The sequence below is a fragment of the Phyllobates terribilis genome, unplaced genomic scaffold (assembly GCF_046119375.1).
Source record: "Phyllobates terribilis strain yellow unplaced genomic scaffold, ASM4611937v1 Scaffold_11__3_contigs__length_659146591, whole genome shotgun sequence".
Taxonomy (NCBI): Eukaryota; Metazoa; Chordata; class Amphibia; order Anura; family Dendrobatidae; genus Phyllobates; species Phyllobates terribilis.
The window spans coordinates 453,219,277-453,234,516 of record NW_027362771.1 but is presented as its reverse complement, the minus strand read 5'-3'; the positions used below and the strand labels follow the sequence as shown (position 1 = coordinate 453,234,516).

Sequence of the window (15,240 nt, the reverse complement as noted above, 5' to 3'; positions counted from 1 at the left end):
CAACTGCACTTGGGGACACTTTCAAAGTTTGCCCAATTTTTCGGACTGACTGACCTTTATTTCTTAAAGTAATGATGGCCACTCATTTTTCTTTACTTAGCTGCTTTTTTCTTGCCATAATACAAATTCTAACAGTCTATTCAGTAGGACTATCAGCTGTGTATCCACCGGACTTCTGCACAACACAACTGATGGTCCCAACCCCATTTATAAGGCAAGAAATTCCACTTATTAAACCTGACAGGGCACACCTGTGAAGTGAAAACCATTTCCGGTGACTACCTCTTGAAGCTCATCAAGAGAATGCCAAGAGTGTGCAAAGCAGTCATCAAAGCAAAAGGTGGCTACTTTGAAGAACCTAGAATATAAGACATATTTTCAGTTGTTTCACACTTTTTTGTTAAGTATATAATTCCAAATGTGTTAATTCATAGTTTTGATGCCTTCAGTGTGAATGTACAATTTTCATAGTCATGAAAATACAGAAAAATCTTTAAATGAGAAGGTGTGTCCAAACTTTTGGTCTGTACTGATATATATATATATATATATATATATATATATATATATATATATATATATATATATATATATATATATATATATATATATATACATACATACATACATTTTATATATATATTTTTTAGAGGACAGGATAAGTGTGGCTTCCGTTCAGCTACTGTTCAGCTGCACTTTTTAAGTGCAACCACATTCCTCCTCTTTTTGATAGCAAGAATGGAAAAGATAAGCTAATCTTTGGCGTTGGGACATGACTGCTTGTGTTTTATGGCTGTCCTAATATTTGCTTTTGTACTCTCTCATGTGTTTCGGGTTTTAGATTTATTGTTTTTAAGGTCAGATGGGGATATCCGTGTGAGGGCCAAGTGTTTGTGATGTGTACCGAAGATTTGGTGATTACGAGGTTCTGCTTGCACCATGTTTGGATTCTGATAATTCCTTTTGTTTTTAGCAGATTCACATTCAGATTGATATTTTTTTGGATCTGTTCATAACCTTTTGATTACCTTTTATCAATTTAGATGGATCCAAAAAACGGTAATGTGAAAATAGTAATAAAATGAATCCAAACTAATGATGGTGTCCAGTCGGATCCATCTGCTCATTGACCTCTGTTGTGGGAATAGTACAAATTCCTAGTCTTTATTTTATTCAGCTACCTTTTAAAGACCTCCAAATTGTTTCAGCGGAGGCATCTTATTTTCGACCTGATGAAGCTTTCTGAATAGAGTCTTAGAACCTCAGGAAATTATTTTTACCACTCATCTTCGAGCACAAAAATAGGCTTTGCTTATCTGTCTGGTCAGCACCATCCTCGGCCTTATCGGTCAGTGGAAGGAGCACTACATTTCCACGCTGCGTGCAGTGACTTTGACCTTCCCTTGTACCATTGACCCATCTCAATGCCTCCTAATCTCAAGTGCTTACAGCTCTGTCTTGATATGGGGAAAGGTGAAGTCATTCGGAAATATATAAATAGTTGAGACTAACCAGATGAGATGTTGGCTGCAAAGTGAGCTAGCTAGCTTAACAGCAGGGCAGCTTAATGGTAAATCAGATTAACTAGGGCATGCTCTGTATGTTCTCGGCTCACCCTATCCCGTCTTACACGTCTCATTCATTCACAGCCACTTTTGTCATGTTGGTGAATTATTTACTATTCCATCCCGTAGTGAAAAGCTCATTGTTTCCGCCGTTTATAGATTCATTATAGCAGCCTGTCAGGCTTTCATGTTAGCTACTGGGCCACAGTACACAAGGGCCTTGAAGAAGAACTCTGTACAGCCGCCTTTGGCCACAGGGTTCACATTTTTGGCATATTAACATTGTCTCTATGCGATATGACATGGCAGCTGTTTATACTTTCTACTTCATCTGGAACTTTAAAGGGGTATTCCCGTCTCTAAGATCCTATCCCAATATGTAGTAGGTGTAATAATAGTAATATTAGCAAATATCTCCAATTAGAAATGTAGTATCTTTTTTCTGATTTGCTATCCATTTCCTCACGTGCAGGCATTGCAGGACCTTAGGTATCCATGGTTACGACCACTAGCAATTAGCTAACTGTGATTATATCAGTGGACGTAACCATGGATACCTAAGGTCCTGCAATGCCTGCACGTGAGGAAATACATAGCAAATCAGAAAAAATATACTACATTTCTAATTGGAGATATTTGCTAATATTACTATTATTACACCTACTACATATTGGGTTAGAATTTTGTAGATGGGAATACCCCTTTAAGGAAATAATAAAAAAAAGCCGTCATCTTGTCTGTAACTTATGGAGAATTTAGCTCGATATGATTTTTAGGTACGTTCTATGTGCACGGAGGATAAGACGTTCTTGCTTAGGGCGTCGTCCTTTTCCACTCAGTAGTTTGTGCCTGCCTTGTTCGCTGTGCTAACTAGATGTTCACAAAAGAGCTTGTTGAAAGATACCAGATGGTTGTCAGGGATTAGAGAAGTGAGTGTAAAAATATACAGCAACCCGGTGTGAGGTCTGCCCATCAGGCAGGGCTACTATCAGGGCTGAGCTGGCTATCATGTTGTGAGAGATTCTGGAATGGGTAAGGAATTTTAGGCTTACTTTTAGGCTGTAATTGCAGCCTTTTATTTCATATTTACTGTCTTGCCATAAAGTGCATCTGTCATGAAAATTCACTTCTAAAATTAATGTTAGTTGCCATATTGACCTTTTATCAGGAGGCTCTATGCCCGCTCTTTGGTCCTGCAAACTGTAGCTCAAGGGAGCTTCATTCTTTCTTCCCCTTCTCATTGTGTTGTAAAAGGAGGCAGTGGTATCGTCTGACCCAATAAGATTGCTGCTGCATGACCAGAAATGTTTGACATTTCTCTGTGCTTTATAGTTGCTGCTAAAAGTTGCGTTAAAGTGGTACTATTTTAAGTTAGGCACTGACATGTTGCAAGTAGTGTTGAGCATTCTGATACTGTAATATCGGGTATCGGCCGATATTCGCGGTATCGGAATTCCGATACTTAATTCCGATACTTTTACAATATCGAATACCGGAATCGGAAGTTCCCATAATGCCTGCGCTCTGCAGTGTCTGTGAAGGATGACAAGTTGGATGGCAGCGCGATCCAGCCTGTCATCAGAATGCCATCCCAGCGGGGGAGAATTCTCCTGATTGTTTAAAAGCCGGCGGGCGGTAAAAAGCCGCCGGCTTTTAAACAATCACACAGCCCCATACTGCTTCCCCGCAGCCTCCCACCCCGATCCTCCGCTCCCCTCGCCACCTCCAATCCCAATCGTAAATTAGGACCGGGCGGGGAGCGCAGCACCAAGGAGCGAAGGACCCGGGCGGGGAAGCCGGCAGTGAAAAGACTTCACCGCCGGCTTTCCCGTTCTGTGCTGCGCTTTCCCGCCGGTTATTTCAAATGAACAGCTGAGGTATCAGGTGATGCCGATCAGCTGTTCATTTGAAGTCGCCGCGGTGCCCTCAGAGGGTTCATGTGAGTTCATGCTTGACTGCATGAACTCACATCAACTTTCCCACGGCCGCACAGGTCAGCCTCACCTCCCAGACCATCAGACCCGTCATGATTAGTGTGTGTGCGGGGTGTGTGTGTGCGGGGTGTGTGTGTGCGGGGTGTGTGTGCGGGTGTGCGCGGTGTCTGTGCGTGCAGGCAGACATAGGCTGATGTGACACTACTACTCCCATCGGCCTATGTCTGTCCCCCGTCCACTCGTGCCAGCAGGATCAGCTCGATGGGAGCAGTAGTTCCCATCAGCCTGATCCTGCTATATAAATTGCCCTACTGTGTCCCCAATAAATGTTAGATACATGTCATTGGTGGCCAGTGGTTACCTAAAAGAAATTAGTTCATACATTACCTGTCCCCGCCGATCGCCACCTAAAATAAAGTAAAAAATAAAAAACTACACCTATACTCACCTAGACACCTAATTCCCCGAAGCCATCGATCTCCTGTAATAAAATCTAAAATAATAAACCACAACCTTATCCTTACCCCTCCGGAGTAGTCCACGAGTGTCCCACGAAGATCTCCAGTTCAGAGCAGCCACATAGAATGTGACCGCTCTGAACCGCTGCCGCCGCTAGAATGACGGGGCCGTAAGGGTTCACCGGAGTTCAGGCAGCGCTGCTCCGGTTAGCTGCTTTACGGCCCTGCTGTATCGTGAGAAATTCCCACGGTACAGCAGTGCGGTAAAGGAGGTCTCCGGAGCTGCGCTGCCTGAATGCACTCCGGTGACCTCAGTCAGTGGCTCCCGCTGCCGGGAGCGGACGTGTTCCCGGCAGCGTGAGCTTACAGCAGCCATGCACAGCTGTCACCTTCTCCAGATGTGACAGCTGTGCATGGGAGATCAGCGCAGGAACGTGGACAGGTAACTATTATTTTTAGTAAACTAAGAATTAAATAAAATGGTGTGTTTTATTTCAAATAAATTATTTTTTTCTGGGTGTAGTGTGTGTTTTTTCTTTTTAACACTTTGTAGGTTAGTAATGGGGGTGTCTTATAGACGCCCATCATTACTAACCTGGGCTTCATGGCAGCTGGCGCTGACATGAACCCCACCACTATTACCCCCTGCCACCGCACCAGGGCAGCGTGGAAGAGCGAGGCTAAGTGCCAGAATTGGCGCATCCTATGGATGCGCCATTTCTGGGGCGGCTGATGGCTGGTGTTTCTAGCCTGGGAGGGGGCCAATATTCATGGTACCCTTCCTGGGCTATTAATATCAGCCCCCAGCTGTCTGCCTAGCCTTTGCTAGCTATTAAAATAGGGGGGACCCCACGTCATTTTTTTTGGGGGGGGTCCCCCATTTTAATAGCTAGTAAAGGCTAGGTATTCAGCTGGGGGCTGATATTAGTAGCCTGGGAAGCTCCGTGGGTATTACTCCCTTCCCAGGCTTCAAACATCTGCCCCAGCCGTCTGCTTAACCTCCGCTAGAGACTAAAATTATGGGGGATCCCACGCCATTTTTTTTTTAAATAAATCCTTTATTTTAACACTAAATGACATTTGAGGAGTTAATAAAGATGCAGTCCCTAAATTATTATTTATTTTTTAATTAATTTTTCCCAAAACTTTTGACGTGGGCTTCACCATATTTTTGTATGCCAGCCAGGTACAGCATCCAGCTTCTATGAACGCGCCATTTTCCGGGGCGGCTGCGGACTGCAATTTTCAGCGGGGAGGGGGGGGCAGAAAGCTTGGGCCTCCCTGCGCTGCAGATTCCATCCCCCAGCTGCCTAGTTGTACCTGGCTGGACACAAAAATAGGGAGAAGCTCCACGTTTTTTTTTTTTTAATTATTTCATGAAATTCATGGAATAATTAAGAAAAAAAGGGCTTCCCTATATTGTTGTGTCCAACCAGGTACAAATAGGCAGCTGGTGGTTGGGGGCAGCCCGTTCCTGTCTGCTGTACCTGGCTGGACACAAATATAGGGCAAAGCCCCACGTCAATTTTTTTTTAAATATTTCAGGAAATTCATGAAATAATTAAAAAAAATTATGTGGGGCTTCGCCCTTTATTTGTGTCCAGTCAGGTACAGCAGGCAGGAACGGGCTGCCCCCAACCACCAGCTGCCTATTTGTACGTAGCCGGACACAACAATATAGGGAAGCCCTTTTTTTCTTAATTATTCCATGAATTTAAAAAAAAAATACGTGGGCTTCGCCCTATTTTTGTGTCCAGCCAGGTACAACAAGGCAGCTGGGGGCTGGAATCTGCAGCGCAGGGAGGCCCAAGCTTTCTGGGCCCCCCCCCCCGCTGAAAATTGCAGTCCGCAGCCGCCCCGGAAAATGGCGCGTTCATAGAAGCGCCATCTTCTGGCGCTGTACCCAACTCATCCAGGGCCCTGGTGCGGTGGCTCACTGGGTAATAAAGGGGTTAAGGCCAGCTTGGCATGATCAGCTGGCCCTAAGCCCGAAATTCATGGGGTCACGCCAATATTAGACATGACCGCCATGAATTTCTAGTAAAGTATTTAAAAAAAACACAAACACCCAGAAAAAAGTCCTTTAATTGAAATAAAGACGCAATTCTTTATTGTTCTAAATTAAACCATACTTACAGTCACGCCCATTCCAGCTGAAGCCAACGATCTCCTTCAATAAAAGAAAAATAATAAAGCAACATCATCCTTACCTTTCCATGGTTCCCACGACAGCTTCAGCTCTGCTACATCGAGATGACAGGCTGGACCGCAGCAGAACGCTGCCATCCAGCCTGTCATCCCGCAGACACTGAGAAGCGCAGGCATACTTCCACTCCTCAGTGTCTGGCTGTGACGGCATCCAGATGAGCCGAGGTCATGTCCAATGAACTCAGCTCACCTCATGCACGTCACTGACAGCGTGGGAAAATTCTCCTGCACTCAGCGCTTCAGCGTGAGAATTTTCCCACGCTGTCAGTGACGTGCATGAGGTGAGCCGAGTTCATTGGACATGACCTCGGCTCATCTGGATGCCGTCACAGCCAGACACTGAGTAGCGCAAGCAAGCCTGCGCTTCTCAGTGTCTGCGGGATGACAGGCTGGATGGCAGCGTTCTGCTGCGGTCCAGCCTGTCATCTCGATGTAGCAGAGCTGAAGCTGTCGTGGGAGCCATGGAAAGGTAAGGATGATGTTGCTTTATTATTTTACTTTTATTGCAGGAGATCATTGGCTTCAGCTGGAATGGGCGTGGCGGTAAGTATGGTTTAATTTAGAACAATAAAGAATTGTGTGTTTATTTCAATTAAAGGACTTTTTTCTGGGTGTTTGTGTTTTTTTTAAATACTTTACTAGAAATTCATGGTGGTCATGTCTAATATTGGCGTGACCCCATGAATTTCGGGCTTAGGGCCAGCTGATAATGCCAAGCTGGCCTTAACCCCTTTATTACCCAGTGAGCCACCGCACCAGGGCCCTGGATGAGTTGGGTACAGCGCCAGAAGATGGCGCTTCTATGAACGCGCCATTTTCCGGGGCGGCTGCGGACTGCAATTTGCAGCGGGTGGGGCCCAGAAAGCATGGGCCTCCCTGCGCTGCGGATTCCAGCCCCCAGCTGCCTTGTTGTACCTGGCTGGACACAAAAATAGGGCGAAGCCCCACGTTTTTTTTTTTTAAATTCATGGAATAATTAAGAAAAAAAGGGCTTCCCTATATTGTTGTGTCCGGCTACGTACAAATAGGCAGCTGGTGGTTGGGGGCAGCCCGTTCCTGCCTGTTGTACCTGACTGGACACAAATATAGGGCGAAGCCCCACGTCAATTTTTTTTAATTATTTCATGAATTTCCTGAAATGATTTAAAAAAAATTGACGTGGGGCTTCGCACTATATTTGTGTCCAGCCAGGTACAGCAGGCAGGAACGGGCTGCCCCCAACCACCAGCTGCCTATTTGTACCTGGTTGGACACAACAATATAGGGAAGCCCTTTTTTTCTTAATTATTTCATGAATTTCATGAAATAATTAACAAAAAAAAAATACGTGAAGCTTCTCCCTATTTTTGTGTCCAGCCAGGTACAACTAGGCAGCTGGGGGATGGAATCTGCAGCGCAGGGAGGCCCAAGCTTTCTGGGCCCCCCCCGCTGCAAATTGCAGTCCGCAGCCACCCCGGAAAATGGCGCGTTCATAGAAGCTGGATGCTGTACCTGGCTGGCATACAAAAATATGGCGAAGCCCACGTCAAAAGTTTTGGGAAAAATTAATTAAAAAATAAATAATAATTTAGGGACTGCATCTTTATTAACTCCTCAAATGTCATTTAGTGTTAAAATAAAGGATTTATTTTAAAAAAAATTGATGTGGGGCTTCGTCCTATATTTGTGTCCAGCCAGGTACAGCAGGCAGGAACAGGCTGCCCCCAACCACCAGCTGCCTATTTGTACCTGGCCGGACACAACAATATAGGGAAGCCCTTTTTAAAAAAAATTATTTCATGAAATAATTAAAAAAAAATTGACGTGGGGCTTTGCACTATATTTGTGTCCAGCCAGGTACAGCAGGCAGGAATGGGCTGCCCCCAACCACCAGCTGCCTATTTGTACCTGGTTGGACACAACAATATAGGGAAGCCCTTTTTTTCTTAATTATTCCATGAATTTCATGAAATAATTAAAAAAAAAAATGCATGGGGCTTCGCCCTATTTTTGTGCCCAGCCAGGTACAACAAGGCAGCTGGGGGCTGGAATCCGCAGCGCAGGGAGACCCAAGCTTTCTGGGCCACCCCCGCTGCAAATTGCAGTCCGCAGCCGCCCCAGAAAATGGCGCGTTCATAGAAGCGCCATCTTCTGGCGCTGTACCCAACTCATCCAGGGCCCTGGTGCGGTGGCTCACTGGGTAATAAAGGGGTTAAGGCCAGCTTGGCATTATCAGCTGGCCCTAAGCCCGAAATTCATGGGGTCACGCCAATATTAGACATGACCACCATGAATTTCTAGTAAAGTATTTAAAAAAAACACAAACACCCAGAAAAAAGTCCTTTAATTGAAATAAACACACAATTCTTTATTGTTCTAAATTAAACCATACTTACCGCCACGCCCATTCCAGCTGAAGCCAATGATCTCCTGCAATAAAAGTAAAATAATAAAGCAACATCATCCTTACCTTTCCATGGCTCCCACGACAGCTTCAGCTCTGCTACATCGAGATGACAGGCTGGACCGCAGCAGAACGCTGCCATCCAGCCTGTCATCCCGCAGACACTGAGAAGCGCAGGCATACTTCCACTCCTCAGTGTCTGGCTGTGACGGCATAAAGATGAGCCGAGGTCATGTCCAATGAACTCAGCTCACCTCATGCACGTCACTGACAGCGTGGGAAAATTCTCCTGCACTCAGCACTTCAGCGTGAGAATTTTCCCACGCTGTCAGTGACGTGCATGAGGTGAGCTGAGTTCATTGGACATGACCTCACCTCATGTATGTCACTGACAGCGTGGGAGAATTCTCACGCTGAAGCGCTGAGTGCAGGAGAATTTTCCCACGCTGTCAGTGACGTGCATGAGGTGAGCTGAGTTCATTGGACATGAACTCGGCTCATCTGGATGACGTCACAGAGAGACACTGAGGAGCGCAAGCAAGCCTGCGCTTCTCAGTGTCTGCGGGATGACAGGCTGGATGGCAGCGTTCTGCTGCGGTCCAGCCTGTCATCTCGATGTAGCAGAGCTGGAGCTGTCCTGGGAACCATCGAAAGGTAAGGATGATGTTGCTTTATTATTTTTCTTTTATTGCAGGAGATCGTTGGCTTCAGCTGGAATGGGTGTGATGGTAAGTATGGTTTAATTTAGAACAATAAAGAATTGTGTGTTTATTTCAATTAAAGGACTTTATTCTGGGTGTTTGTGTTTTTCTTTAACTTTGACTATGGGGTTAGTAATGGGGGTGTCTTATAGACGCCTCTCCATTACTAACCTGGGCTTGATGTCAGCTGGCATTATAAGCTGACATCAACCCCAGCCCTATTACCCCACTGCCACTGCTACAGGGCAGTGGGAAGAGCGAGGCTAAGTGCCAGAATTGGCGCATCCTATGGATGCGCCATTTCTGGGGCGGCTGACGGCTGGTGTTTCTAGCCTGGGAGGGGGCCAATATTCATGGCACCCTTCCTGGGCTATTAATATCAGCCCCCAGCTGTCTGCCTAGCCTTTGCTAGCTATTAAATTAGGGGGGACCCCACGTTATTTTTTTTGGGGGGTTCCCCCATTTTAATAGCTAGTAAAGGCTAGGTATTCAGCTTGGGGCTGATATTAGTAGCCTGGGAAGCTCCATGGGTATTACCCCCTTCCCAGGCTTCAAACATCTGCCCCAGCTGTCTGCTTAACCTCCGCTAGAGCCTAAAATTAAGGGGAACCCCACGCCAATTTTTTTTTAAATAAATCCTTCATTTTAACACTAAATGACAAGTACAGTAATCAACACTGTCACTGTACTTCATATATATGTGACTGGCATGTTTCTATCTATCTAATCTATGTGTGATTCTCTATTCTTTCTATTCTAAATTGTTGGGTACAGATGCAGAATTGCCGGCCGGATTTCTTAAAGAGACGGTGCACGAAAACACTAATATTTTTTTAAATAAATCCTTTACATTAAATGACAATTACAGTAAGCAACACTAGCACTGTACTTATATATGTGACTGACATGGTTCTATCTACCTAATCTATGTGTGAAGCTCTATTCTTTCTGTTGTAAATTGTCGGGTACCGGTGAATGCCGCTGATGAATTGCCGGCTTTTCATGTCATTCTACATTATTCTTAGTTGTTTTACTTCATGTAGAATTAACCTACAAGGAAAGAAAGGGTTTATTTTCATTCCGATATTTGTGTCCCATTGACTTGCATTGGTTTCCGGTATCGGAATCGGCGATATCCGATACTTTTTGGGTATCGTCCCGATCCAATCCGATACGATATTTCCTGATATCGGAAGGTATCGCTCAACACTAGTTGCAAGTGATTTGCAGTCACACATAACTAAACGCCCCCATAAACATTAGACTAAAGCAGTGTTTCCCAAACCCCATCCTCACGGCCCCCCACAGGTCATGTTTTCCGGATCTCCTTAGTATTGCACAGGTGAGAGAATTCCTGATGCCTTGATGATACTTCAATCACCTGTGTAATACTAAGGAGATCCTGAAAACATGACCTCTGTGGGGCCGTGAGGATGGGGTTTGGGAAACACTGGACTAAAGTCTGCTAAACTTAATGATATTTGCAGGATCAGACAATTGTCTAATATGCATGGGGCTCCCTGACTCTCCCGACAGAAGATTTGGGGGAGATAATGATTGGGCCATTTGAATTTTAACCGCAACCCTTTTCGTTATTCAGGAGATTAAAGGGAATCTGTCAGCAGGTTTTTGCTAGCTCATCTGAGAGCAGTGAAAAGTAGGCAAAGAGAAGCTGAATCCAATGATGGATCACTTAGATTACTGGGTGCAGCAGTTCCGACACAATCAGAGCTTTTAGATTTAGAATGAAGCAGAGCTGAGAAAGCTGCCTCCGCCCACCCCACAGCTAACCCCGCCCACACCAGGATCTCTATGTACAATCTCTATAGACAGTGAGGTGCTTATCACAGGGGGATGGGGCGTTGCCAGACTAGTGTAGTCCAGCAGTATTAATCTCTTAGTGATAAATCCTTCACAGTTAGTGAACAGCACGCACTTTGACAAGCGACACATCCCTGAATTCTGTGTTTCAGCCTCTATCTTCAGATTACACAGCAAAAACCTGCTGACAGATTCCATTTAAGCCGCTAGAGATGTTCGGTAGCATCCTGTGCTCTACCATTAAAACCACAAACATTTGGTGGAGCCCATACATTCATGTATATGGAGTAGCGGTCTGTCGGATGAACTCTTGACTGTCGTCTACCACATATATATGGAGGCCTTTACATTTGTCCCTTTCCTGGAATAGTAGTGTACAGTTAGCTATCTTCTACTAAAAATCAAGCCGTTTTGGATTTTTCAAGAATGTTGAGTTGCTGTTGCATCATGTCATTAAAGGGACGGTGTCAGCACAGAATGACTGATCAAACCAAGTTCAAGCTTTCAGTGCATCATGGCTTGGTCAAATATTTAAGTGCACCCTCCCACCTGCATCTTTTCCCTCAATCTCCACCCTTCCTTTTTCTTAGATTGACAGCTCTGCCTTCATGGAGACAGAGAAGGGCGATGATAGATGGAAAACAAGCAGGTGGGATGATGTACTTAAATGTTTGGCCCCGCCATTATGCACTGAGCGGCTGTACTTTTAACACAGAATGACTGTTCAAACCGAGACCCTTTAATAGTAATGTGACCACATTTACAATAATTACTTTGAGTGCGACAGTGTGAATTTGTGGTGTGACCTCAGCATGTGACCCTAGTCTAAATTGAGCTAACTCAAAGGTGTTGACTCTGAGAACCTTGAGACAGTCAAGGATTCCTTCACAAGGCTCCATTAATTTATGTGCAGACTCCTCATAGACTTTGGAGAGCTGTATAGTGGGTTTACGCAGAGAATAAATTGACTAATATCATGCATGAAAACAACTTACAGTTTTTATTGCAACTTTTTTTTTGCAATTTTCTCCATTGTGAAGATCTTTGCTTGCTGTCGGCAGTTTATAACTTTCTTATTTTCCATCCAGAAGGCCACAAATCTGCCCTTCTATCAATCGCCATTATCGAATGATGCATTTTGAGCCATTTCTGTTTTGGCTTGCAAATTCTGATGTTAAATACTAACCAAAATGTGAAAGTGGGCATAGATTCTCTGTTCTTTACAAGTAATGTTTCTGATGCACCATGGTACACTGTGACTTTAAAGGTACATCACAGAATGCCTACATTTATGCCAAGAATAGTAAGTTTTCCCCTATCCATTCCGATCTCTGGTAGTCCCCAATGGCATCCCAAGCTATCCTGGGAATGGGGCTCTGGATCCCAAAAATTGGTCTTTGCAGAGTCCTGTCTTGAATGGATAGGAGATAAGCATGCTCGCCCTCCACTCCATTCACTGTCTATAGGACTGCTGGCAATAGACTAGCACTGTACTCTGCTTACTCCAGCTGTCCTATAGAGAATCAATAAAGCGCACATTGAGCACTTTCACTCTGTTCAAGATGGGTCTCTGTGGAAACCCTGGCAATCAATAAGTTATAAACCAACAGTGGATCTTCCTTGGTGGAAAAAAGGAAAGAAATGAGTGGTTTCTGAGTGTAGTAAGTTAATACTATAATAGTAGAAAATATTCTCACCCTGCAAAAGTTGTGCTATAGGCACAAGTCCAATTGCACTATAGTGGATTCCAGCGGGTGCATTTAACCCGGTATACTGTGGAAATAAAGAAGTGACACAAACCTGATAAAGGGTGCTCCCGTCAAGATAAAAAGTCAAATGGATCTGATAAGTGCAAATAAAACAAATATTATGTAAAAAATATTTATTAAAAACTGTGGGACACTAATCTGCATGAGAATCTGCCTCCAGAGACATGTAACTCACAGGACAGTAGAACTGAACTTTGTCTCCTTACATACACATTTGCTGCAGCTCTTACAGCTCTGCTGTTTTGCAACACTGTCTGCCTGTGAGCTGGAAGCTGAGCGGAACCTGCAGATGTGTGAGGTATAATCACACACAGCTCTGCAGAGAGATCAGGAGAGCAGAGAGCGGCCATCACACATCACACTGGTAACTCCCTGTTCATAGAAAGCAAGCTCTGGAGGCAAATTCTCAGGGAGACGCATGTCCGACCCCATAGATCTTAACAATTTTTCATTGAAAATTGCATTAAAAGCAAGTGGGCTCAGTTGCTAATTCAGTGAAAAGAAACCAGAAATGGGCTGTAAGAGCTTCTTAAGCCAGCTGAGTCAAGGTGACATATACATAATAGAGCAGTGACCAAATAACTATACGTATAATATTTTCCATAGGTGCATGTATACAAAAATAATATCTTTCATGTGCAGCATTCATATACTTGATCAGGCTATACCGACATATTATAAAGCTATTTTGCTATTTGTTGTCAGAAGTTTATATGCCCAATACAAAGTAAAAAAACATGCATAAAATCAAGTTAATAATAGTCACATAAATGCGTGTAATGACTCCATGTTCGATTTATAAAGGATAAGTTCCCATTAGTTGTGTCCTAGCAGCACACCAGCCAAAATCCCCCAACGTGAGTTTCAAGTGCATGGCTTCCTCAGGGGATGTGGCTTAAGATGTCAAAGTGTCCTTCTTAAATATCCGACCAATCCGATGACATGATCAGATTTCGGCCTATCACAGAAAATATATGCATGTTTTTTTTTTTTTAATATACTTCACTGCATAGATAAAGGATGGTAGACCAAACTCTACGGTACAGTGGAAAAAAGGCATGCCGAGGCGTCCTGACATAGCGTATGCCAAGAGGAATCTGCATGGGGAAGTTTCCTTATGACATATGTTGGGTAGTACTGCCGACATATACATTTTAGACCAGCTTAGTGTTGGCATAGACAATTCTGTTAAGCTTTATAGTATTTGCAACATCAAAAATAGCATTGTCCATAGTGCTCTACCTTTTTTTTTTTTTTTAAATTTGCAAGCCTTGTTCAATGATAGACGATGAAACCACTTTGCACAGTACCTTTCACTCATACAAGGTCTTCTCCATCACTCCTCTACTCCCGGCTGTGTCTCACATATTACCGATAATTATTTTCTTGCTGCTGATGAATAGTGACTAGCAGTAAGCCCATGTTGTGTGCCACAATCAGAATGAATAGGATTACTAACTGGCTTTTTGTTTGGCCTCTCAGGGTGACTGTGTCCTTACAGTGAGCCTCACCGATCACAGCGAGCTGGAAGAGGATGCTGTCTTCTACCTGCTGTTTGCTGGCTCCACTCTGAAACATTTAGCAAGTGCTCGTAAAGTAGATGCTGCGACCCTAGAGACAGTCACTCCAGGTAAGACGCTTCCATCCCATGCCCTTTAAATTTAAGATTTTGCATTGTGTATGTAGATCTGCTGATTTTTGCCCTAAAAATAACATTAAATGAATATGCATGCAATATTAATTGTTTCTAAATCTTTATAGCCAATATTATACATTATTAATGACATGTTTTTATGAGGAAGAACGTGCGAGACAGCTGCTTTAATGAATATGCGTCCATCTTCTACATAATACGGGAAAGATATGGTGGAAGAGTTGGTAGTGCTTGCAGCGCTGTCTCCGCTCGTGTGCTGCGGGCGGCTCGTACTTGTGCTTACAGGCTGTGAGCTACACACTGATCACATTGAATTAGTGCATTGTACAGCCTGAAGCCCAAATCAGAAACCACCCCAAATGATGTGCTCTTAATCTCATAATTACCAGAGTTAGTCTAATTGGTGCAGTCATGAGACTAGGTTCATAAAGAAAGAAATGGCGCCCCAGGCTAAATAGAGTGTCTTCGAGCGTTATATATAATAAATACAGATCTAAAACACCATATAGGCCCCCGAATCATCACGACTGGCTTTTTGTATGCTAGTCTTGGTGAAGAATGCACTGGGATGCGACGGAGCAAATTATTAAGAGGTGTGCACCTTTTAAGCTGCCACAAGGAGTTTACTCAGGTCCTGGAGTACATTTCTCTTGAAATGAGCGCCACATTTTTGGTGGTAATTATAAATTTATTATGAATTATAAATTTGTTGGTAGCGCTCTGCCACGCCTCTTCCTACTTAGCTCT

General features: G+C 44.0%; 1 protein-coding gene across 4 annotated transcripts in view; it reads left to right on the top strand.

The window, feature by feature from the left end:
• The window catches only part of AKAP13 (A-kinase anchoring protein 13), a 269,973-nt gene that overhangs the window by 83,085 nt on the left and 171,648 nt on the right, over positions 1-15,240 (top strand). For all 4 annotated transcript variants that reach the window (XM_073653290.1, XM_073653288.1, XM_073653289.1 and 1 more), the window contains one exon: positions 14,322-14,469. In XM_073653290.1, the coding sequence (XP_073509391.1) occupies positions 14,322-14,469 (148 nt within the window). The remainder of the gene's footprint in view (positions 1-14,321; positions 14,470-15,240) is intronic.